General features: G+C 33.6%; 1 protein-coding gene across 1 annotated transcript in view; it reads left to right on the top strand.

Annotated features, from left to right (window-relative positions):
• Sycp1 (synaptonemal complex protein 1) overlaps nucleotides 1-24,745 on the top strand; it is a 93,322-nt gene that overhangs the window by 30,571 nt on the left and 38,006 nt on the right. Inside the window, exons 15-22 of the mRNA XM_055628333.1 lie at nucleotides 1,562-1,623; nucleotides 6,676-6,780; nucleotides 8,118-8,221; nucleotides 10,356-10,473; nucleotides 11,693-11,763; nucleotides 18,866-18,947; nucleotides 22,142-22,204; nucleotides 24,087-24,149. Coding sequence (XP_055484308.1) covers nucleotides 1,562-1,623; nucleotides 6,676-6,780; nucleotides 8,118-8,221; nucleotides 10,356-10,473; nucleotides 11,693-11,763; nucleotides 18,866-18,947; nucleotides 22,142-22,204; nucleotides 24,087-24,149 — 668 coding nt within the window. The remainder of the gene's footprint in view (nucleotides 1-1,561; nucleotides 1,624-6,675; nucleotides 6,781-8,117; nucleotides 8,222-10,355; nucleotides 10,474-11,692; nucleotides 11,764-18,865; nucleotides 18,948-22,141; nucleotides 22,205-24,086; nucleotides 24,150-24,745) is intronic.

Here is a 24,745-nt window from a genome sequence, read left to right as displayed (position 1 = left end):
TATTTCTTGTCTTTTTTTTCCCTAATTTTATGGAATTAAGGTAAGAGGGTAGAGCCGTACTCAGATCATTGTCTTCAACAGGTCCTCAAATTAAAAAATATAAGCATATTTACCTAAAATGAAACTTTCTGGTTAAATAAGCTTTGCATGTGATGTTTCTTCTTTAAGTTCTATATTGACATTTCATATTTTAATGATCTGTAGGACGCTATTACAAGTTTTTTTTTAAAAATCAGAGTAGTCAGAGAAACATTCAGTAATTTTATTATATTTCAAATAATTAAATAATTAACTTGACAATGAGTAAAAGTAATATTTCAGACACAATTTAGATGACAGCTGAAAATTATTTGGAGACTGTAGGAATATAAAAAAAGGGCTGGAGAGATGGCTCAGTGATTGAGCATTGGCTGCTTGTCCAGAGGTCCCGAGTTCAATTTCCAGCAGCTGTGTGGTGGCTCGCAACAATCTGCAATGGGATCTGATGCCCTCTTCCTGTCATGCAGGCATATACGCAAATAGAGTACTCATGTACTTAAATAAATAAATAAATCTTTAAAAAACATAAAAAATAAAAAGTGGGAAAGTTGTACTGAAAAGAAAATTTAAGTTAATACTGAATTCGCAGAAGTAAAGATAAGCCCTGTAAAGCACTACTTTTTCTGGTAGCAAGAAAGAAGGCTGTAAAAGCGTGGAAATAAAAGTGAGAATTAGAGACAAAATATGAATAATGCAAATCCTTGGTAATTGAAGGAATTAAAAATCAGTAGGGAGTGAGTGTTTCAGAGTATCAAATATGATCCACCTACCCAAAGAATAGGGCTGAAAATGACATTGCAAAGTGCCTTTTTTTTTTTTGTTTATGATACCATAATTTTATTAACATGGAGAGAGTTTTTAGTTTTACATGGAGTTAAATTATAATTAATAAGCAGGTATTTGAAAGATAATATGAGAAATCAGATAGCTTGAAAGGGCAGAGATCAATCAGGTATCTTTCTATATTTATATGGAGAAATTGGTGGGCTAGAAGATAGATTTTTCTGCTCAGAATTGGTAAATTTTAAAGCAGATGAAGGAACAGAAGAAGTGGGATATTGAAACTAAAAGTACAGTGACCAGAATTAGTTTGAGAAAAGATCAGTTCTTTAAAGAGTAGAAGCCAGATATATTCAGGTAGTAATGAGTTTAAAGTAAAGGTTCACACCTCATTCCACATTATTTTATATAGATGTATTGCTGCTTTTGCTTTATGAACTTTGGGTTCTTTTGGGTATGAATTAACCTAGAAACATGACTTAGTATTTATCCATTATTATTTTTGCAGAGTTGATTTGCACTCTATAAGCTTTCTTGATGTGTTATGCTATCTCTTTTTAGGGTATATATGTTCACTTAGGAGCACAATAGTAGTAATTTCTTTGTAGGCTTTATAGCCTGTCTAGCCATAGGTTTTTGTCCTGATAATGGTACCAGATGTGGGTTAGTTCTTTTGTTGTTACTTTTTCTCTTTCCTACTTTTTAATCCAGCTGTTGACACATTTTATTTTGTTTATTTTAGAAGAGATGATTAAATTTAAAAATAACAAAGAAGTAGAACTTGAAGAATTGAAAAAAATATTGGTAAGTGTACATATTTATATGTCTATATATCTATGTGAACTCTTTTTATTGGTTGTGGTTTTGGTTTTTGGCTTTTAGTTTTTTGTTTTTCTAGACAGTGTTTCTCTGTGTAGCCTTGGCTGTCCTGGACTCACTTTGTAGTCCAGGCTGCCCTTACAGAGATCTGCCTGCCTCTGCCTCCCTGAGTGCTGGGATATATATTCTTTTTTAATGATATCCAATTTTTAAAATTAAATTATTTTAATTAAATTATGTTTAAAGTTATTTTTAATTATTAAAATTAATTTAAAAATTATTGGCCTGTATTTCCAAACTATATATATTTCATACTAATTTTTCTACTAAATATAAAAATTTTACATTTGCTTTTGAGTAAAGCTTCAGTTTTGTATGTAACTATTTTTATAGAATTTTATTCACTATCTTGGTATGTGATGTTTATAATATTTAAACATTTTGCTAGCACACTTACAAAAATAAGAGCAAATATGAATAGTATGCTATACCACAAAGATTCAGTGAACAGTGGACAATACTTGTTCTGATCTTCCTGAAATTGTTTTCAGTCACTTTTTTACTTTAGTGTATTGGCTATAGATTTGTCAAATATAGTTTTAGTACACTGAGGCATTATCCTTCTATACCTGATTTATTGAAGGATGCTATCATGAATAGATATTTAATTTTATCAAAGGCCTTTTCTGTGTCTTTTGGAATGATTATGTGATTATTACTCTTGATTCTTTTCATGTGCTATACATTTATTGATTGGCATATGTTGAACTATTCTTGCAATCCTGGAGTGAAACCAACTTGATCATGGTGCATGATCTCCTTGATGTGGTATGAATTTAATTTGTCAGTATTTTATTGAAGTGTTGAACTTACACTTATTAAATATTTGGACTGTAGTATCTTTTTTGTCATCTCCTTATCAAGTGTTGGAAGTAGGGTAATATTGGATTTGTAAAATTATCTATTTTAGAGAAGATTCTGTGGACTGCTGAGAATGTATATTCAATAGCTATTGAATGGGATATTCTGTAAATATATATTAACATTTGATCTGTGCAGTCTTACTGCTTTTTTTTGGTCTAGATGACATATCTACTTATGGAACTGAGTGTGGAAGTCACTTACATTATTACTGTATCTTGGTCTGTGCATCCATTTGTCCAGTAGATTTTGTTTTATGAAATTGGACACACAAATGTTTGTTGCATATTTTCAATCAGTATATCTTCTTGTTTGATTGTCACCTTTATTAATTTGTAATGACCTACTTTTTGGCTTGAAGTGTGCTTTTTTTAGATACTAGTATACTTCCTTTTGCCTTTTTTTCAGTTTTTACTTGCTTAGTAAGTCAATTTATATTTTTTTTCCCATTAATTTATCTTTGCCAGTTAAATATGCTTCTTGTGGAGAACTAACAGTTAAAATTTGTTTTTATTCCAATTATTTAGCTCATATTTTCAACAAAATGGGTATAAACAGAAAATGTAGAAGGCATTTTGATAACATGAACATTCAACAAAACAATAGTAAGTTCTCAGCACAGTGGCACGTACACCTATAATCCCAGCACTCGGGGAGGCAGAGGCAGATGGATCTCTGTGAGTTCCAGGCCAGCCTGCTCTACAGAGTGATTCCAGGACAGCTAAAGCTACACAGAGAAACTCTGCCACAGACCAGCCCAGTCAGATTCCCAGCATCCGTGGGGAACAAGGCTCTGGACAGGAGGACGCGGTTTCGGCGATGAATTGACAGACACCTTGATGGTTTTGACTGCTGCACTTTACTGAAATCAAGCTAGTATTTTTATAATGATTTCACAAAAAGGCACCTTAAAGTTGGCATACTTCCCAGAACATGTAGACTTTTACCAAGGATACAAAGTTTACATTTTAACATAGGGGAGTGCCCACAAAAAATCTTGGCCTAAAAACTTTTGATCAAAGCAGACAAAGGGAAAGAAACCTCAAATACAGTTTCATTATTGCTAACCAATGAAGAGGAAAGTCAGGAACTAAGTCAGATGCCTGCCAAAGTCTAAACACACCTTTGTCAACCATCCTCCCATATGTCCTGTTAAAGATTTATGATCTTCCCTAGGAACAAGACAATAAGGGGGGCAAGCTTGAGCCAGCTGTACTTTTCATGCTGTTTTTTTCCTAAGAAGGAGCCTATTGTTTTTTTATTATTCTAATAATGCCTATTGATACTGAATCTGATTTATTACTTTTCTTAAGCTTATTCTTTTTACATTTTATTCTTATTGAAGCCTTTAATAATTTACTAATGATAAATTTCTTTGTAAAATTAGTTGTGCTATTTCAGGAGCCACAGAAAAAAATAAAAAAGCTCAAAGTTCCATTCCCAAGACCGCGACCGAAAAGCACAGAAATCTCAGAACACGTCTCTTGGGGCTGGAGAGGTGGCTCAGTGGTTAAGGACACTGGCTGTTCTTCCAGAGGACCTGGGTTCAATTCTCAGCACTCACATGTCAGTTCACAGTTGTCTGTAACCCCAATTTTAAGGGGTCTGACACCTTCATACAGACATCCATAAAAGCAAAATACCAATGTACAGAACACGTCTCTTTGCCAGGCGGGGGGGGGGGGTCTGCTAGGGACCTCCAGAGAGCATAATCCCGAAAGACTCACATCTCTTAGTCTGAGTAGCACTATCTATTGATATGCTACACCAGATGCTGGAGTGGGTGTAGCAAAACTCTGTCTCAGAAAAAAAAAAAAAAAAAAAAAAACGAAACAAAATAAAAATGAAAAGAAAACAGTAGTAAGTCATCTACTAGGGCCTATGATATCCTTAGTCATGGGCTTTTCATCAGTTTTACCACACCAGGCATGAAATCTGTTCTTGGTGCAGGCCTTATACCAAATCAGAAAGTTGGTTATCTGTGTAACAGTTGTGTTACATGTGCCTGTAGACAGATCTTGGTAGGTAAGTCAGTATTTTAGTATGCAGGGCTCAGTGCTGGGAGAGAGACAATTGATGTCTTTTCACCCAGGAACCTGTATTTTTCTATCCCTTCTAATTAAAACTGGTTTTTTTAGGTTGGAAGATTATAGGCTTCCATATAGATTTTTCATGGACTATTCATTTTGGTTAAACCTTCTGTCACCTCTCCTTTTTCCATCTCCACTCACCATTCAAGACTGATTTATCCTTAGTGAGTGGGTTCATCCTTCTCTTTATTCTGAAATACTCCTGGTATCCTCTGTAGAGATGGCTTAGTAATAATAAATTGTTTGATAATGATAAATGTTGTTTCTCCTTCAGTTTTTAAAAATATTTATTTTTATTTTATGTGTGAATGTTTGCATATATGTTTGTGTACCATATACAAGCTTAGTGCCTGCAGAGACCAGGAGAAGGTATCTGATTCCTTTTAATTGGAATTACAGGTTTGTGAGCCTCCATATAGGTGCTGTAAACTATTCTATTTCCATACTGTTTGTATCCTCTTTGAAGTCTTAAATTACTTTTACAAGTAGACTTCTGAGTTCTTTTTTCTGGCATTTTAACCATTTTAAAATTGATTGGTTGATTGATTTTGTGTGTGTGTGTGTGTGTGTTTGTGTGTGATGACATGTGAGTGCTAGGGATCAAACTCAGGTCATCAGGCTTGGTGGCAGATGACTTCTTACTGAACCATTTTATCAGCTAGTTCAAATTCATATACTTGGATTTAGTAATAGATTAGCTATGATCTCTTGTAGGTATTATATTGCCTTGATTTTTCTTTATTATGTTTGTGTGTTATCATTTCCACATTTGTTGACACAGATATTTCTTCTGTCTTTATTTGGGGATCTTCTTAGTGAGCAGTCTTTTGAGGCTCAGTACTGCTTGGAGAATGGCGTAAGCAAACTGCTGTGGCAATTGTAATATCAAACCAAAGTAGATAAGGAAGTACACTTCAAATTTATTAAGGCCAAGCCAGGCAGTGGTATCACACACACATAGGAGGCAGAGTGGCTCTTACACAGAGATACCCTCTCCCTCTCAATTCCCCTTCCCCAAATTATTATAAGCCAATACAGTACTACTAGTGGCCACAGAACATAAAATAACAAAAAATTAATATAGAGTTAGCCATAAAGTTAAAGATAAGTAGGATAGCAATAAAAATAATAAATACATGGACTAAAGGAAGGGGACAAAGGAAAAATGAAAAGGGAGAAAGATTAAATAAAATAACAGGAAAAATGAGAAAAATGTTAGGAAGTGGTGGGGAAAATAAGTATTAAAAATCTAATGGCACAGTAAAGAAAAAACATGGAAAAGGTTGATAAATGTAAGAGGAATAAAAAAAGTTATAGCATAATAGAAAGGTGAAAAGAAAGCATAATTGGACAAAACAAATACAGACATCCCCCCAAATAAACACCTAAAGTCTATCTGATAGAGATGAATTTCAAATATCTTCAGCTCAAATATGAAATAAGAAGTAAGACGGACCTATTTTCAAGTACTCATTGTCCTACCAGATTTAAAACTGGATCTGTGTCTTACAGGCATTGAGGACTTGTGCTGTTTGAACTGTCAGTCTCTTTTCTCTAGGGCCATCTGGCTTACCTTTTGGATGAACCTCTCTGTCTTCTTTCAGGGCTGGAGCGTTGCATTGCCCATTTCTGTTTGTTGCTTCTTTCTGTGTTCTTGTGTTTTTCAGCCACCCTTTGTGGTTTCCAGTGCTCTCACAATTATTCCTTTGTTGGAATAAAGCCCGATTTTGTTATCCTCACCTTTCTCATTTATCCTGTCCCATGAAGATGATTTCTGTTTTACCACAGAAATCTCAGTTTTTAAAGAACCACATATATATATTTTGTTCCAGGGCTCTGCACATTAATTTTTTTTTGTTAAATTTTGTTTTTGGATTTTTAATAATGACTGTTTTTCTCTGTTGAAACAGTTTTATCCATGGAAATACATTGTAGTTCTTCATATTAATTACTTCTTTGAACAGTTTAATTTTTTTCAGTATATATGTAATTTGACAATCATGCTTTTCCCCCCTACTGTTTTTAGGCAGAAGATCAAAAACTTTTAGATGAAAAGAAACAAGTTGAGAAGCTTGCTGAGGAATTACAAGGGAAAGAACAAGAACTAAGTTCCCTTTTGCAAACCAAAGAGGTTTGTTACGGATACCCTTGTTTACAATGTTTTGTTAAGAGACTATAGATTTATAAAATAGATTATAGTATAGCTGTTTGCTTTCAGAGAGATTTCTTCATAAAATTCTTTTTAAAAATATGTGTTCTTGTTATATTTAATATCCTAATTATTGATTTAAAATATGCTTAGGTAACATTCATATTTTAATGTGGGAGAGAAAGGTTAACATTAAGAATACAGCTTAAGAATAATGTTATGGCTTATAATAATTCTATTCTTGATGTCTTTTAGTATTTCTTGATATATTTAAATTTTAGCCCTTATTAAGATGAATTCTTAAGATATTCTTATTGTGCTTATATTTAAAAGTTACCTTTAAATTTAAAATATATTTGTAGACCTGTAAAAGATTTAGAGCTGCTTTTTTATAATAGTAAGAACATCTTAGTCTATAAGATACTTCCTGACCTCACTGATATATTTTCCCTTACTAATATAAAATTTTAGGCCAGATTTGGTGTTAGCATACTCCTTTAATCCTAATACTCCTAGGCAGAGGCAGGCAGATCTCTGTGAGTTTGAGGCTAACCTGGCCTGAATAGAGGGTTCCAGGCTTGCCAGGGCTATATGATGAGATTTTGTCTTAGGAATCTTAGGAATGAAATTCTGTCTTTTCTTAGGAAAAGAAACAAACAGAAACATAAACTAACAATGAGCAAAATTAATTAATTTTTTAAACTAATAATTTTAATTGGAATTAATTATTTGGTAGAATAAAATGCTAAAAATTATGTGTAAATTTAACTTTTCCGTCTGAGCTTCCGGATATCAAAATAGAATTTACTTGTATTTAATTTGTCATGGCTAATTAAGAAATTAAAATGATTATCACATTGTCTACTTAAATTTAAAATATTTAGCTGGACATGGTATGTGTATCTATCTATAACCCTAGTACTATGGAGGGAAACACAGGAAAATCAAGACTTCAAAGTCAGCCTCATTTATATAATGAGTTTGAGACCAGCCTGGGCTGAATGAAACTCTGTCTCAAAAAAAATTTTTTTTTAATATCCTGACAAATTTTCCTAAAATGTATCATTTAATTACTTAGAGCAACCATATCTTCTTTTTATTTTATTTTCTGAGAAAGGGTCTTACTCTGTAGCTTTGTCTTTCCTGGAAGTTACTATCTAGACCAGACTGGCCTTGAACTTACAGAGACCTTCCTGTCTCTGCCTTCCCAGTGCTTGGATTGTGCTACCTTGCCTAGCCTAACTATATCTTTGATATGAAAAAAAAAAACAAAAAAACCTGGTAGAACATCTGTCTTAATGTATACATTTATTTTACAGAAAGAGGTCCATGATTTGGAAGAACAATTAACTGACACTAAAACAAGTGAACAGGATTATTTGAAACAGGTTGAAGAACTAAAAACTGAGCTTGAAAAGGAGAAGTATGTTTTTTACATATCTATACAGTTTAATTGCTAAGCTCTATAGTAAAAGTAAATAATGTTTACTATTTATTCATATAAATGGATTTGAAATTGAGTTTTATTCCTAACTTAAGCTGGGCATGGTGGTTTACAATTGTATTGTCAGCACTCTGGAAGCTGAAGCAGGAGAATTATGAATTGAAGGACTTGGCTTTGTAGAGATCTTTTTATCAGAAAAGAAATAATTTACCTATTTCATTGCTAAAAGAAGTTTATATCATTTATATAAAAGAATACATAAAGTTAAGTCACTTCATATCTATAGTTACCTCTTGCTGTTTATGAGTGTTGGTTCCAGAAACCCTGAAGATACACAAATCTGTAGATATTCAAGTCCAAGTGCAAATAGCACAGTATTTACAAATAAACTATGTATATCATCTTATAAGTAAGCTTTAACTCGCTTCTACACTATTATAGTACTGAATATAATGTAATGCTATGTAAATGTTTGTTTTATTGTATTCAGAAAATAATGGCAAGGAAGAAGTTTATATTCTCAATCCAGACATATTTTCCTGAGTAGTTTTAATCTCTAGATGGATAAGTCTGTGAAAGTGGAATTTGTATATACAAAGAGTGTAAATTAATTTTGGGAAGGCATTTAGTTTACCATAATTTTTGTGGTTCTGTTTTTTTATTCACAAGCTTGTGTTGATAAAATTTCAGCATATAAATTTATTTCTAATATTATCCAAATAAAGTATCCAATGGAATGATTTCACTTATTTAGCAGGTTTAGTTTGAGAATAATGATTTATCATGGAGAATTGAGCAAATTTAAGTACATGTTGGTGATAAACACTATTTTTCTCTTTTGATTGCTTCTCATGTCTAAATTAAAATGGTCATTGAAATGTTAGGTATAATGCCTCATGTCTAGAATCTTAACATTTGGGCAGCTGAAGAAGGGAGGACTGTTGTGTGAGGCCAGCTTAGGCTATATCATGAGTCTGAGGCAAACCTAAAGCCTCACCGTTTCCTTATAGCTCTATTCCCTTCTTCTGATATTCTTTCAACAGTGTTTTTTTTTTTTTCAGGAGACTGTGAAAACATTCATTTATTTAAAAAATTTTTAATTAAAAAATTTAAAAAAATAAAAAAATTTAATTAAAAAATTAATTAAAAATTAATTTTACTATTAATTTATATTATCCTTGGTGTATTTGCTCTTTAATCTCTCATTGCTTAGGGGGAAAAAAAGCTTTATTTCTTCTACTGAATTTCCAATATTATTAAGTAGGAAGTTGCAGTAGATGCTCCTAAAACCACTTAGTGATGCTACACTACACTGCCTTTATTTAAAATTGATACCAACTTCGCCTAGTAGTAACAATAATTTCTTTTTTTTTAAAATTTTTTATTAATTACACTTTATTCATTTTGTATCCCCCCATAAGCCCCTCCCTCCTCCCCTCCCGATCCCATCCTCCCTCCCCTTTCTGCATGCATGCCACTCCCCAAGTCCACTGATAGGGGAGGTTTTCCTCTCCTTTCTGATCTTAGTCTATCAGTTCTCATCAAAAATGGCTGCATTGTCCTCTACTGTGGCCTGGTAAGGCTGCTCCCCCCTCAGGTGGAGGTGATCAACGAGCAGGCCAATCAGATTATGTCAGAGGCAGTCCCTCTTCCCATTACTATGTAACCCACTTGGACACTGAACTGCCATTCTTAGTCGGTATGAAACATTTGAGACCTTGTAAGAATAATTACATTTTAATTACAAATAATTCCTGCTTCAAGGACTGTTCTAATTAAATTTTCAGAAGTTTGAAATAGAATATTAGAGGTAGAACAATTATATGAAGAAAATAATATAGCCTTCATATTTTTTAGAAGAAAGAATAAGAGTGTAGGGAATATACAAAGAAATAGAATGTGTGACATAATTAAATGTTTATATGGAAACAATTTATATATATTTGAACAAATAATGTAATGAAGCAGCATGAAACTATAACTTTGCTTTAAGAATTAATAGCCAATATTATTTATATCCTGCCTTTTTCTTTCCCTGAAGTTATTTTGAATTAATTTTATATATCATTTCATATTTAACTGTTCCTGTATGACACGTTTTTTTTTTTAATAGACTTGAGAATACTGAATTAACTGCAAATTGCAATACGCTTTCCCTTGAGAACCAAAAATTGGCACAAAAAACAAGTGATATGGCTCTAGAACTCAGGAAACATCAAGAAGATATCATTGTAAGTTGGCAAAGTTATCAGTGACTTTGTTTTCTTACCTTCAGAATTACAAGAACTTTAAAAATTATCTCTTGAGTACCCGTTGAACTTTAAAAGTGTCATTATTTTAAAGCTGATTCTTTTTTTTGAGGAAAGCTGTATATTCTTTGATATGGTGATAATGGACAACAGAAAATAAACTACTAATATATGGACTTTTAAGTGTTACCAATAATAGGTTTCTATGGAAGATATAATAATGAATAATTTTGTGATTCTTCTTCAAGAATTAATATAAAAATAGTAAGTGTTCAAATATCTTAAGCAAAATAGTATGTCATATTTGTTGATAATGGAATAAAGTATTATTGGAGTTCATGAATTCACTTCTGATAACAACATTGATTTTTGTCCTTGTGAGTGGAATTATGTGTTTCATAATTAGTGATTAATGAAACATTATGAATAAAGTATACAGGCCTCAAAGTACCTCTAGGAAATTAAATATATTTTATTATCTTTTATATATTATTAGGATTGTTACTAATACAAGTCTATAAAGCAGAATTATACAAATTAAATAGCTCACTATATTAGTTTGCATTCTATTGCTGTGATAGAACATTATGAAAACAACTTGGGCTGGGGAAAAGAGAATATTTGGGTTACATATCTCAAGCATAGTCCATCATGAAGGGAAGTCTTGGCAGGAACTAAAGGCAGGCTTTGAGGAGCTAAAACAGAGGCCATAAAATCCAGGACACCTGCCCAGTGGTGTCATTGCCATCAGTGGCTCTCTCACATTAATCATCAGTGAGAAATGTCTCACAGACTTGCTTACAGCTCATTTTTTTGTTTGTTTTTGGAGACAGGGTTTCTCTGTGTAGCCTTGGCTGTCCTGGAACACACTGTGTAGACCAGCCTGGCCTCAATCTCACAGAGATCCGCCTGCATCATCTGCCTCCCTAGTGTTGGGCTTAAAGGCATGTGCCACCATGGCCCAGCTATAGGTCATTCTTATGGAAGCAGTTTTTTTTTTTTTTTTTTTTTTGAGGTTCTTTCTTCCCAGATACTCTAACTTGTGTCAAGTTGACCAAAATATAACCACGACCCTCATGTTCCTGCTTTTTTGTATAACAATAAAATTTATGCTAACAGATGAAGGTTTTAGCTATTATGTTCAGCTATATTTTTGTTGAAGCAAAATGATTAACATAAGCATTCCTGATTGTCTTCCTAGAATAGCAAAAAGCAGGAAGAAAGGATGCTGAAACAAATAGAAAATTTGGAAGAAAAAGAATTTCATTTAAGGCAAGAGTAATGAGTTTATCTTTATCTCAAAAAGATTTTAGAATTTCTTTTCTTTTGTTGAATATTATATAAAGTAATAATATTAAGTATAAGTTAATGTTTTAAAATCCTGCCTCAAACTGAAATTATAATTTTATAGCTAAGTAATTAAAAACAAAATTATTTTATGTTTAGTATTGAAACAGTAAAATTGTGTCAAGAATATTTTAAAGCATAATAAACCTAGTTATTTAAAGCTTAAAAAATTATGCTAACTACGTCTAGAAAACTTAGAATAAAAATATAAGAGCATCAACTATTATATAATATTAGAATATTTGTTTACTTTGTTTTAAATAATATATTTAGTTTTTATAATCTTATTTAAATGAATAATTTTCCATTTAGTATTTTAAACATTATGTTTCTTAGTGTTTTTCACAATAATTTATTTGTATAATAACAGTAATTTTTTATTTTGGGTATTTACATTTTCCAGTTTTTCAGTATTACAAACAATACTGACGTAAACAAGGCATAAACGTATTTTTCTTTTATTTTAAATTTGAGAGAATGGCTTTTAGTTTAAATTTATTAAAACCATAGAAATAATGACTGCAGTGACTTGGTAATTAACTGGTTTATTAGTTGTAAATTGTGAAATTCAATCACAGTCATGTAAAAACTCTGGTTTCAAAATGTTTGAATTGTTATATGGTATCACTAATTTATTGATAATATAAAACATAAATAGCTCACAATTTTTCATATTTGAAGTTACACCTTTTGTATAAACTTTGAAAATTTTCACAATTTGCTATAAGATTTTTTCTTTGTAAAATTTTTTGCAAGTATCTATACTCTTTAATCTTTTTTTAAAATTTTATTTTATTTTATTAATTATACTTTATTCACTTTGTATCCCCCCATAAACCCCTCCATCCTCCCCTCCCGGTCCCATCCTCCCTCCCCCTTCTTCACGCATGCCCCTCCCCAAGTCCACTGATAGGGGAGGTCCTCCACTCCTTCCTTCTGATCTTAGTCTATCAGATCAAATCAGGAGTGGCTGCATTGTCCTCCTCTGTGGCCTGGTAAGGCTGCTCCCCCCTCAGGGCGAAGTGATCAACAAGCAGGACAATCAGATTATGTCAGAGGCAGTCCCTCTTCCCATTACTATGTAACCCACTTGGATACTGAACTGCCATGGGCTACATCTGTGCAGGGGTTCTAGGTTATCTCCATGCCTGGTACTTGGTTGGAGTATGAGTCTCTGGGAAGACCCTTGTGTTCAAATTTTCTGGTTCTGTTGCTCTCCTTGTGGAGTTCCTGTCCTCTCCAGATCTTACTATTTCCCACTTCTTTCATAAGATTCCATGCACTCTGCCCAACAGTTGGCCATAAGTCTCAGCATCTGCTCTGACAGTCTGCAGGACAGAGCCTTTCAGAGGCCCTCTGTGGGAGGTTCCTAGGTTGTTTCCTGTTTTCTTCTTCTTCTGATGTCCATCCTCTTTGCCTTTCAGGATGGGGATTGAGTGTTTTAGTCAAGGTCCTCTCTCTTGATTAGTTTCTTTAGATGTACAGATTTTAGTAGGTTTATCCTGTGTTATATGTCTATATGAGTGAGTATGTACCATGTATGTCTTTTTGCTTCTGGGACAGCTCACTCAGGATGATCCTTTCCAGCTCCCACCATTTACCTGCAAATTTCATGATTTCCTTATTTTTCATTGCTGAGTAATACTCCATTGTGTAGATGAACCACAATTTCTGCATCCATTCTTGAGTTGAGGGGCATCTGGGCTGTTTCCAGCTTCTGGCTGTTACAAATAAAGCTGCTACAAACATGGAGCAAATGTCCTTGTTGCGTGCTTGAGCCTCTTTTGGATATATGTCTAGGAGTGGTATGGCTGGCTCTTGAGGAAGCGCTATTCCTAGTTGTCTGAGAAAGCTCCAGATTGCTTTCCAGAGTGGTTGTACAAGTTTACATTTCCACCACCAGTGGAGGAGGGTTCCCCTTTCTCCACCAGACACATTAAATCGGTTAGAAGAAAAAATGGGGAAAACTCTAGAACTCATTGGCACAGGAGACAACTTCCTGAACAGAACACCAACAGCACAGGCTCTAAGAGCAACAATCAATAAATGGGACCTCACGAAACTGAGAAGTTTCTGTAAAGCAAAGGACACTGTCAGCAAAACAAACGACTGCCTACAGAGTGGGAAAGAATCTTCACCAATCCTTTATCTGACAGAGGGCTAATATCCAGTATATATAAAGAACTAAAGAAGCTGAAAAGCAGCAAACCAAGTAATCCACTTAAAAAATGGGGAACAGAGCTAAACAGAGAACTCTCTGTAGAGGAATATAGAATGGCAGAGAAACACTTAAAGAAATGCTCAACGTCATTAGCCATTAGGGAAATGCAAATCAAAACGACCCTGAGATTTCACCTTACACCCATCAGAATGGCCAAGATGAAAAACTCAAGTGACAACATACTCTTTAATCTTTTAAGGGCTTTATCATTTACTTTTGACATAAGCATTAAAATAGCAATTCTTTATCCATTTTATTTATAGAATTTCTATAGCTTGTTCTCTTTAATTTTTTGTTTATAGACATTTTAAAATTTTTTATTTTTCCCTTTGCGAATTTATACCATTGCTTTTATACTTAAAAATATTGCTTCCTTGAATTCACATACTGTTCCTGTTTTTTTATTGTTCTTTCAAAATTTGTATACTGCTATTTTGCTTTTCCATTTCTTCTAAAAAAAAAATACAAACATTTCAGTCCATCAGATTACTAGCACCCACATCTGTGAATTTATGACATGGTATTTTTATTATTTTCATATGGCATTTGCATTATTTTTAGTAATTATTTGAAAATTGTATATAATGTTTTGACCATATTCACCTTCTTCCCCTAAGTAGTACTAGAACCACCCCCATCTCCTTACCTACTGAACTTCATGTCCTCTTTTGTTTTTCTTTAAACTCATCCATTCCAATTTGTGATGCCCAGATACTTATATTGGGTGAAAACCTGGAATGTGGTCAACCACATTAAGAGGTGATACTCTTAAAGAAAATGTACTGTCCTCTCACAGCATCTGTCAGTTGTCAATAGCTCCTAAACTAGGGGTGGGACTTTTTGCCTACCTCTCCTCTCCATGCTGGGATTTTGTTCTGCTTGAGGTTGTATAGGTCTTATGCATGCTATCAACCACTCTGAGTTCATATATGTAGTTGCCCTGTTGAGTCTATTTCCCTGTAGTCATCCACCTGTCTGGCTTCTACAATGACCTGTGAGCCTTGGGAAGAGGGTGTATGATACAGATGTCCCATTTAGGGCTGAACACTCTGCAGTCTCTTATGCTCTACAGATTGACCAGTTATGGGGGTCTGTGTGTTAACTGCCATCTTCTTCAAAGAGAAGCTTTTCTAATGGGGTTGAAAGTTGCACTTAACTATGAGTCTGGTTAAGTCAGTAGAAGTCAGTTTAATAGTCTGTTTGGCAGAATAATAGTGATGGGAAAATAATCTGAGGAGTGGATAATGAAAATATATATTTATATAATGGAATATTATTCAGCTGTTAAGAAAAGAGGAAACTGAAATTCACAGGCAAGTGAATGGATCTGGAAACAAAAAAATCCTGAGTGATGTGAACTATGTTCAGAAAGACAAATAATAACATGCTTTCTCACACATGTGGCTATTAGCTTTGAATATTTAGATGTGTGTGGTTCTTTTAGAATGTCCATAGTAGTTAGGAAACTAGTAAGGAGCCATGTGTGGGAGCATTTCTGGGGGAAGGGAGATAGAATGAAGTGATAAAAGAGAGAAAAAGGAATAATGTGACAGAAGGGGTTAAGTAGGATACAGATGGGAGGGTTGGGTAAAGAAGGGAGTAAGAGGAAGGGTATCTAACACTAAAGACCTTTAATCAAGTAATATGGAAACCTACTATAGAAACTTCCTAAAATAGATACACATAAAAAGAGTTTAGGCAGGTGCCATTGGGCACACCTGTAATCTCAGCACTCGGGGAGGCAGAGGCAGAGGCAGGTGGATCCCTATGAGTTCAAGGCCAGCCTGTTCTACAAAGTGAGTCCAGAAGAGCCAAAACTACACAGAAAAACCCTAACCCTATCTCAAAAATCCAAATAAAAAATTAATTAAAAATAAAAGAGTTACCTTATAACTCGGGGTGGGGGTGGGGGTAATGCCATAGGCTAACAAATAAAAGGCTACAGCCAGGAATAGGTTCTTTTGGAGATGTTGGCCAGTATGATTCTATAGACCTCCATACATTATAGGCTATTGCCTTTGCTCTTGGTTGGCGCCTAGAACTTGATGGTAAGGTCCTATTTGCTGAGAATACCACATACTTGAGTTATAGAACATGGAGAAATCAAGCTGGTAAAACTGGAAGCTTTTGCCCTTTTGTCTAGATTTTATAGTGTTGGAAGGTGCTGTGTACATACAGGAAGAGAAAATGTGTCAACAGTCTTACATATCTCTGAACTCTGTGAGCTATGTAATGACTGGCTTGGTTTCATATACCCACTGGTTATAATAGTGACATGAATGTTATGGGAATAATCAACCATATTTTGATTGGATTTAAGGACTTCTCCACAAGATAGAACTCCTGTCTGGCACCATTACCAAGACCAAGAATCCATAGCTAGATAGTTTATAGGTCCTATGGGAGGGGCATATGTGGACCAGGTTGGACTTGAACTTTCTTTGTTTCTGCCTTCCAGTTCTGGGGTTGTAGGCATGAAATCCATGCCTGGATTGATATGCAGTTTGACTGTTATTTTCTAAGTCTCTGTGTGTGTTTTAAGTTTTTTTTTTTTTTTAACTTGGGTGAGTTGCAAATACTGTGTTTTTTTTTTGTTTATATTTACATTGAATTTTTGTTTCTTATGTTTGGTTTGAATTTTTGTTTCTTATATTTGGTTAAAGAATGTGCTCTTGAAAACTTAATATTTTAAATTATTTGAAATCTTTAGACCTAATACAGCTTTTCATAGAATTGTTTAGAATCTGGGCATCGTGTCACATGTGGTGGCACATGCCTGTAATTTCAGCACTAAGGGAAGCAGAGGCAGTTGGATATCTGAATTTGAGGATAGCCAAGGCTACACAGAGAAACTCTGTCTCTAAAAAAAAAAAAATGTTTGTAGATTATATGAGGTACTATGAGTAGAGTTGGCTACAGTGTTTGATACAGTCAGTGATTAAGAAATCAGTGATTATGATTGATTTTGTCCTTTTTGCTCAACTTTCTTCTTCAAAAACAGCTGTTACTTACAGGTCAGATATCTGTGCTTAAACCATTGTACTTCTTTTGGTTAAAATATGAAATCAAACTTTAAAGAGAAGTTGGTTTTTTTTTTTCCTATGATTTAAAAAAAATTAAATTCATTCACTTAGTTTTTGAGAGAAGGTCTTAAGTATGTAGCCCAGGATGACCTTTAACTGATCTTCCTGCTTCAAACTCCCAAGGGCTGGTGTGTGATAGCACATCTGCAACAGGAGTCTTTGTGTGTATATACTATGTGTGTGTGTGTGTGTGTGTGTGTGTGTGGAGGCCAGAGAACAACCTTCCATGTCTTCTTCAAGTACTGTGTACTCTTTCCAGACTAGTGACATCAAGTCACCATGTAAGTTAGGCTGGCCAGCAAGCAGTCCTTAAAGGGTTCTGCCCTTTTCTCTTCTCCAGCACTGGCATTACAAGTAAGCCCAACAGTCCCTACTTTTTCATGTTGTTTATGGGGATAAAGCTCAGGTCCTTATGTTTACAAGGGAAGCACATTATCCTGACCTATCTCCTTAGCTCAAGAGAGTTACTTTTAAAATGATATTCAGATTATCTGAGTAACATGCCCTGAATATCTACTTTTAGTATGGACTTACGGACCTTTGAGTATAAATTTATGGACAGTGAACATATTGATTGTAAATTTGTACTCATTTCTCACATTGGTGAGATAGTTCAGTGGTAAAGGTGCTCATCGCCAAGCCAAATGTTTTGTGTTGAATCCCTGGAATCCACATGGTGGAAGGAAAGACTGACCTATAGAAATTGTCCTCCGACCTCCATAGATGTGCTATTGAAAGTATACATTCTCTTTCTCAGTCTTTTTCGATAAGTAAGCAAAGTAATAAATATATGTGAAAGATTTTAAGAAAAATTTCAGATAAATTATATCCTGGATTCAGTTTTTGAAAGGTCAAAAACTGACCAATGTAATAGTAATACAAAGGAAAACTACAATTAGAAAAATATATTCAGGCTGGAGAGGTGGCTCGGTAGTTAAGAGCACTGGCTACTCATCCAGAGGTCCTGAGTTCAACATCCAGCAACCACATGGTAGCTCACAACCATCTACAGTGTGATTTTTGCCCTCTTCTCTCTGATGTTTTGTTCTGTCATGGAGGCATACACGCAGATAGATTGCTCATATACATAAATAACATTTTTTTAAAGGTAAAAGGAAAGATTTCTTCAAGTGTCTGCTGAGAAAAATCACCAGTATTTTTATCTGTAATATATAAGATTTTAATGAACGTATTTTAAAAAGAGTAATACATGAATATAATATAAAATTCCAAGGGACAAAAGAGTTCCTTGATCAAGAACAACATCTTTCTTTTGCCTTTTGCTTTTCTGCTGTCTAGTTTCCCTCACCCAAAGCATCACTGTTCTTATGTTTCTGGAGATTCTCCGAGCATTTATAATGATACATGTAAATGTAAATATCATTAAAATAAATTGTACTTATGTTACTAATTTGTTTTCCTAACACTTTTATATATGTTAGAATGACGACTAAGAAAAGATAAAAATGAAATATTTCTATTGTTTTCTTAAAAATAGGAAAATGATGACAAGGATGGATGCATATAATTTAAAGATAAATAGGTATAGTAACTTAAATATGGGACTGGAAATGTGCCTATTAATAGCCATGCATAAAAGTTAACAATCAAAATGAGAACCCAAACTTAGAAAATTAATAAACAATAAAATTAATAAAAAATCTTAGGAAATAAAATGAAAATATGGTTTAGATTTTGATATTATTCTTGCGTTTTCTTTTAGGGATGAACTGGAATCACTAAGAAAAGAGTTCTTACAGCGAGGAGATGAAATTAAATGTAAATTGGACAAGAGTGAAGAAAATGTATGTTATATTTAATAATAGGTTAAATTCAAAAATTTAAATCATAAAAGCAATACAGACAATAAAGTGACAAGTACTATTGTATAAATAACTGGTTATCTAGGTACTAAGTCTTAACATTTTAAATATTGATTAAGGCTAAGCATGGTTACATACACCTTAAATCCCAGCACTCAGAGAGGCAGAGGCAGGTGGATGGCTATGAGTTCAAGGCCAACCTGGTCTACAAAGTGAGTCCAGGATAGCTAAGGCTACACAGAGAATCCTTGTCTCAAAAAAAACCCCCCAAAAAAAAACAAAAAACAAAACAAAACAAAAACCAAACCAAAACAAACAAACAAACAAAAAAAACGATTAAGGAAGGATAAAGAGATAATTCTCTCATTAAAAGCACTTGCTATTCTTGTCAAAGAGCCCCTGGTTCAGTTCTCAGCACCCACATGACTCACAACTGGCTGAAATTCTAGTTCCGTGAGATCCAATATTTTCTTCTGGATTCTGTGGACACTGAACACATGTGGTAATATACATACAAGTAAGACACATAAAGTCCTTAAATGATAGGGACTAAGTTGGGTTGTTTTTACTTATGATATATATTTGTATGAAATAGTCATAACTCTAAGAATTTTTTTAAAATCTTCATTGAAGTTTTTTTCTATTTTATGTTCATGGGTTTTTGCCTGAGTGAATTATCTGTGCACCTTGTGCATGCTTAGTGCCCATGTAGGCCAAAGATCCCCCAGAACTAAAGTTACAGATGTTTGTGAGATGTCAATATGGCCTGGGAAATGAATCCAGGTTCTTTGGAAGAGCAGCTAGGGTTCCTTAACTACTAAACAATCTCTCTAGCCCCAGATTTCAGTACTTAATTTTGACTTACATTTCTAGGATAACTTAAAGGTTCATGCTGTGATAATATTAAATATACTAAAGGTTTGTGTTGTTTCTTGAATATAGTTTCAGTAAATCGAGATTACAAATCTCAAAACTATGAGAGTATAAAGTATGTCAAATGATTATACAGTATAGTGTATGTAGGGTGAGTGAGAAAAGTTATGCCAAAGTTGAAATATCATGTTTGATTATGAAGGCTCCTTCAATCAGTATTAGCTAACACCAACTATTTTCCAGGTAGTTCTAGGTGCTGAGTTTAGATAATCATTTACTTTCGTGAGCAGAAGTGGTCTAAAGTTTTTATCGGGAAGGTAAAACATTTTAATACTTGAGGATGGAATGAGGAGAGATGAAAGACTAGAATCATTTGGAAAACTACTAAAAATTCTCTTAAAAGCACTGAAAAAAAAAAACTGAAGACTCTGGCCTTGTTCAGCTTATTTACTTATTTCTAAGCCAGTCATTTTGACTTATAAATAATTTGAACATAATTGCAATAGAATTTATAGTAAAGGAGTCTCTTGAGGGAAGGGCACTGGCAAAACTATAACTGGTCCTCTACACAGTAGTATACTGCTGGAGCACACAGAAAAGGCATTTAATCAAGACTAAATCTGGGCATGCTTATAGAAGAAGAAACATTTAGTTGACTTATGTTAACAGAAATTAGTAGAAGGTAAAGTTTAACATGCAGAAGAATATTGAAAATTCAAAAAAGCCACAAGTTATTTGGGAAACATGAAATTTTGAAAGACTATGACAGATTTAAACAAAATTTATCGTGGCTGAGAGATGGAGGTTAGGGTGGTAAAGGGAGGTTAGGGAAAATGGGTAAAGTTGAGATGGATATAGAGAAGAATGGAGAGATGGGGCTAAGTAATATAAAATATAAAACCTCAGTAGCTTGTATTTAGGAATTTAAGGATAGTGAAGAGTTCTGACTTGAGAATTGTTATATGTATCTTTTAGAAAGCTGTAAGGCTGTTAGAATTGTTTTAAAAAAAAACTGACTTTGAGGGCTTATAATGGATCAGACTCATTTAAGGTTCTGTATGTTATTTTAGTTAACTGCAGTTTAAGTATGGGGACTTGGGAGATGGAAGAATTGGTAAAGTGCTTACCATGCAAATACAAATTCAGATTCCTAACACTCACATAAAAAGCTGAGCACAATGGCACAATGTCTGAAATCCCAGCATTGGGAGGGTAGAGACGACATATCTATGGAGCTCATTTGCTAGTCAGCCTAACCAAATTGATAAGCTTCAAGTTCAGTGAGAGGTCTTATCTCACATGTACAGCACAGACATGCATGGGCATGCACACATGCATACATGACCACACATGAGAGAAAGTGAGAGAGATGAACAAAGAATTTAAAGAATAATTTGTCCAGTTAATGTAGAAAATATTAGTGATAAGGGGACTGGAGAGATGGCTCAGCATTTAAGAGTAAGTAATGCTGTTACAGAGGACCCTAGTTCTACAGCTTAACAGCTGAGACGCTCACATTGTTTATAACTCTATCTGTGGGGGGGATCTGACATTGCCCTCTGAATTCCCACACAAAGACACACAGGTACATGTAATTAAAAATAGTAAGAAAAAATTTTTAAAATATCGGTAATTAGGCATGAAATTGAATGTCTGATATATTTCTATTTTAAGTGATTGGATTTCATTTTACCAGTTAAAAGTTTCCAGAAGAAAATTCAAATTATAAATATTTTTAGATAGTTTGCTTGATATTTACGTTACACTCCTCTTTTCTCAGTCCACTACTTTAGTTATTTTGTACATGCTTTACCTATCTGACCTTTAGTTTCCTCATCTCTTAAAATAGAAGTAATAATACCTATTCTTTAGATTTTACTGGGTTGTTATAAGATTTATATAAATGCTTCTGTTAGATATATTTAAGAGATATAATTTATGACATATAATTTATGCTGGGTGGTGTACTCCTTTAATCCCCACACTCAGGAGACAGAAGCAGGAGGACCTCTGTCAGTTCGAGGCTAGCCTGGTCTACAAAAGCAAGTTCCAGGATATCCAGGGCTACACAGAGAAAAAAAAAAAAACCCTGTCTCAAATATATATAATAATATATATTATTTATGCATATATATTGTGAAATATTAAATAAAGGTAGTTAACATATATAAAGGTATTTTTAAAAGGACAATGAAACAGGCTAGATAAGCTGATAAGTATTTTTGTAAATAAAGCTATAATTTCATTTCTAAAATACACGAGAAAATGAAAATTTACTATGATTTCAAATAAATTTTTCTTAGGCTCGAAGCATTGAATGTGAAGTTTTAAAGAAAGAAAAGCAAATGAAGATATTAGAAAATAAGGTATTATCAAATTATGAAAAATATTTGGGATTAAGAACCTGTATAAATAGATGACTGGATTTTGAAGGACCAGCCTTTCTATTATTTTCTTTTAGAAGGCTTTGAGGAATAATACAGTGGTTTTATTGGTATATTTTCAAAGAGAATCTGGATTCACCAATTTTGAATAGACCTTTAAAGAGCAAAATTTTTACAACATTCAGCTTTCTCTTTTCTTCTCTAAAATTTTATATTCATAAGTAGCTACATTCATTGCAAATAGTCTTAAAATGACAACATGCTTCTAGAAATAAGCTATTTTGCTCATTTCTAAAATTGAGCTGCAGAAAAATTTCTGCTCTTTTTATTTGAAGTGAATTTTGTTTATCTGGGTTTGACTTTCTCTAATCTTACTATACAACTTGTTCTATAATCTTAATCTTAATTAAGATTAAACTTAATCTTAAACTTAAACTTAATCTTCCATATAATGAGTGATTGTCTGGAAACTGTAGTTCACTGTCTGAAGCCCTGACCTCTAACAGATAATCAGCATCACTTTTTTCAAGTGGAGAAAAAAATTTCTCCACTTGAGAATTGGATACTATTTCAATTGGTAAATGAAATAGTTGTGGATTTTTCAGGAAGCTCACCATGAGGAGGCCTTTCTGCCTAAATAAAATGCATGATATTTTAATAAATAAAAATTTTATGTAGAGATAATTTTTACCTGTTATTGAGGTTTCATTTGTTTTTATTTATTTATTTATTGAGACAGTCTTACAGTGTAATCTTGACTGGAATTCACTGTGTGGACCCAGCTGGCCTCAAACTTATAAAAATGGGCCCAACTCTACTGTCTCAGTGTTTGTATTTAAATGTCTATGTTATCAAGCCTGGGGCCAATGTGTCAAATCAGTGTAAATATCAAAGACATGCTTTCTAATATTTTCTGTAGCTTTTTTAAAATTAACTTTTCTTTTGAAATTGTTCTCAATGTTGGGCTTTGGACATGCAAAATTTTAGATAAACCACTTGTAGCCAGCCACAGTGGTATCTCTGTAATCCCAGTTTATTGGAAGCGAAGATAGGAAGACCATGGTCTGAAGTAAGCTTGGGTACATAGTGAGACACTCACTAAAAAAGAAATCACTTGTAAACATAAAAAGCAATGTTATATAAATTAATTTATATTCAGAATCTTAACTATGGCCATATGTAAATATTACAAGAAAAATATTTAACAATATTTGGTACTAATGAAGGAGACTGAGGTGTTTTTTTTGTGTGTGTGTGTGAGAGAGACAGAGTTATTTTTCTCTAATGGATATTAGAACAATTTATATATCTGATATTTTAGGGCCTCTTAGAAATCTGTTCTCATTTTTTGGTACTTAAGATGTTCCTTGGAGTAATACATTTTAATTTAGTTCTGCATGTAGTTGGATGAAATAACAACACTAAGTAATATATTAAAAAGTGGCTTAGTTGCTATTTCAGGAAGAGGAATTAGAAGTCTGAAGAGGTAGAATATATTGTGCTTCGCTTCCAGATCTAATAACACGAGACTCTCAAAAATGATAATGAGAGAATCATAAGTAATGAAGAAGACAATATTTTTATTGTTGCCTTTGCTGATGTTTTTCTCAGTCCTTCTAGTAATATGATCCAGCCTTCTGCATAAGGATGATCAAGGGGCATATTTCATTTAAAAGTTTAGTTCATGTTTATCAAATAGATTAATAAATATCATGTTTATATACTCGTGTTTATAAAAATGTATATTTTTATATCAACAATGATTTAAAATCATAAGTAAGCCTTATGTTACTTCATGTGATACTTTATTAGTTTGAGATTGCTTGTTTTTATCAGAATATTAATTTTTAAAATAATTTTACAGTGTAATAATTTAAGGAAACAAGTTGAAAATAAAAGCAAGTATATTGAAGAGCTTCAACAGGAGGTAGGTTTTTTTAATTAATATAAATGTTCCCCAAATCATCCCAATGTTTTCACTATTGTTTTAGAGAGCAGTGATTTAATTTCTGGTGATTTATTTATTTAGTTTCTTTTTTTAATTTTTATTTTTTTATATTAATCACAGGTTATTTACTTTACAAAGGCTCCTCCCTTATTCCCTCCCAACCCCACTCTCTCTCCCTCATCTCCCCCCTGCCCCTTTCCAAGTCCACTGATTGGGAAGGACCTCCTCCCCTTTCATCTGACCCTGTTTTATCAGGTTAGGACTGGCTGCAGAGTCCTCCTCTGTGGCCTAGTAGGACTGCTCCTCCCTTGGGGAGGAGTAGAGAGGTCAAAGAGCCTGCCATTGAGTTCATGTCAGAAATAGTCCATGTTCCCCTTACTAGGGAGACCCTCTTGATTACTGAGCTACCACGGGCTACATCTGAGCAGAGGTTCTAGGTTATATCCATACATGGTCCTTGGTGGAGTATCAGTCTCAGAAAAGACCCCTGTGCCCAGATATATTTGGTACTGTGGAGCTCCTATCCTTTCCACGTCATACTAACTCCCCCTTCTTTCATATGATTCCCTGTACTC

The sequence above is a fragment of the Psammomys obesus genome, unplaced genomic scaffold, assembly GCF_907164565.1.
Source record: "Psammomys obesus unplaced genomic scaffold, mPsaObe1.curated_primary_1811, whole genome shotgun sequence".
Lineage (NCBI taxonomy): Eukaryota > Metazoa > Chordata > Mammalia > Rodentia > Muridae > Psammomys > Psammomys obesus.
This window is presented reverse-complemented; position numbering and strand designations above follow the sequence as displayed.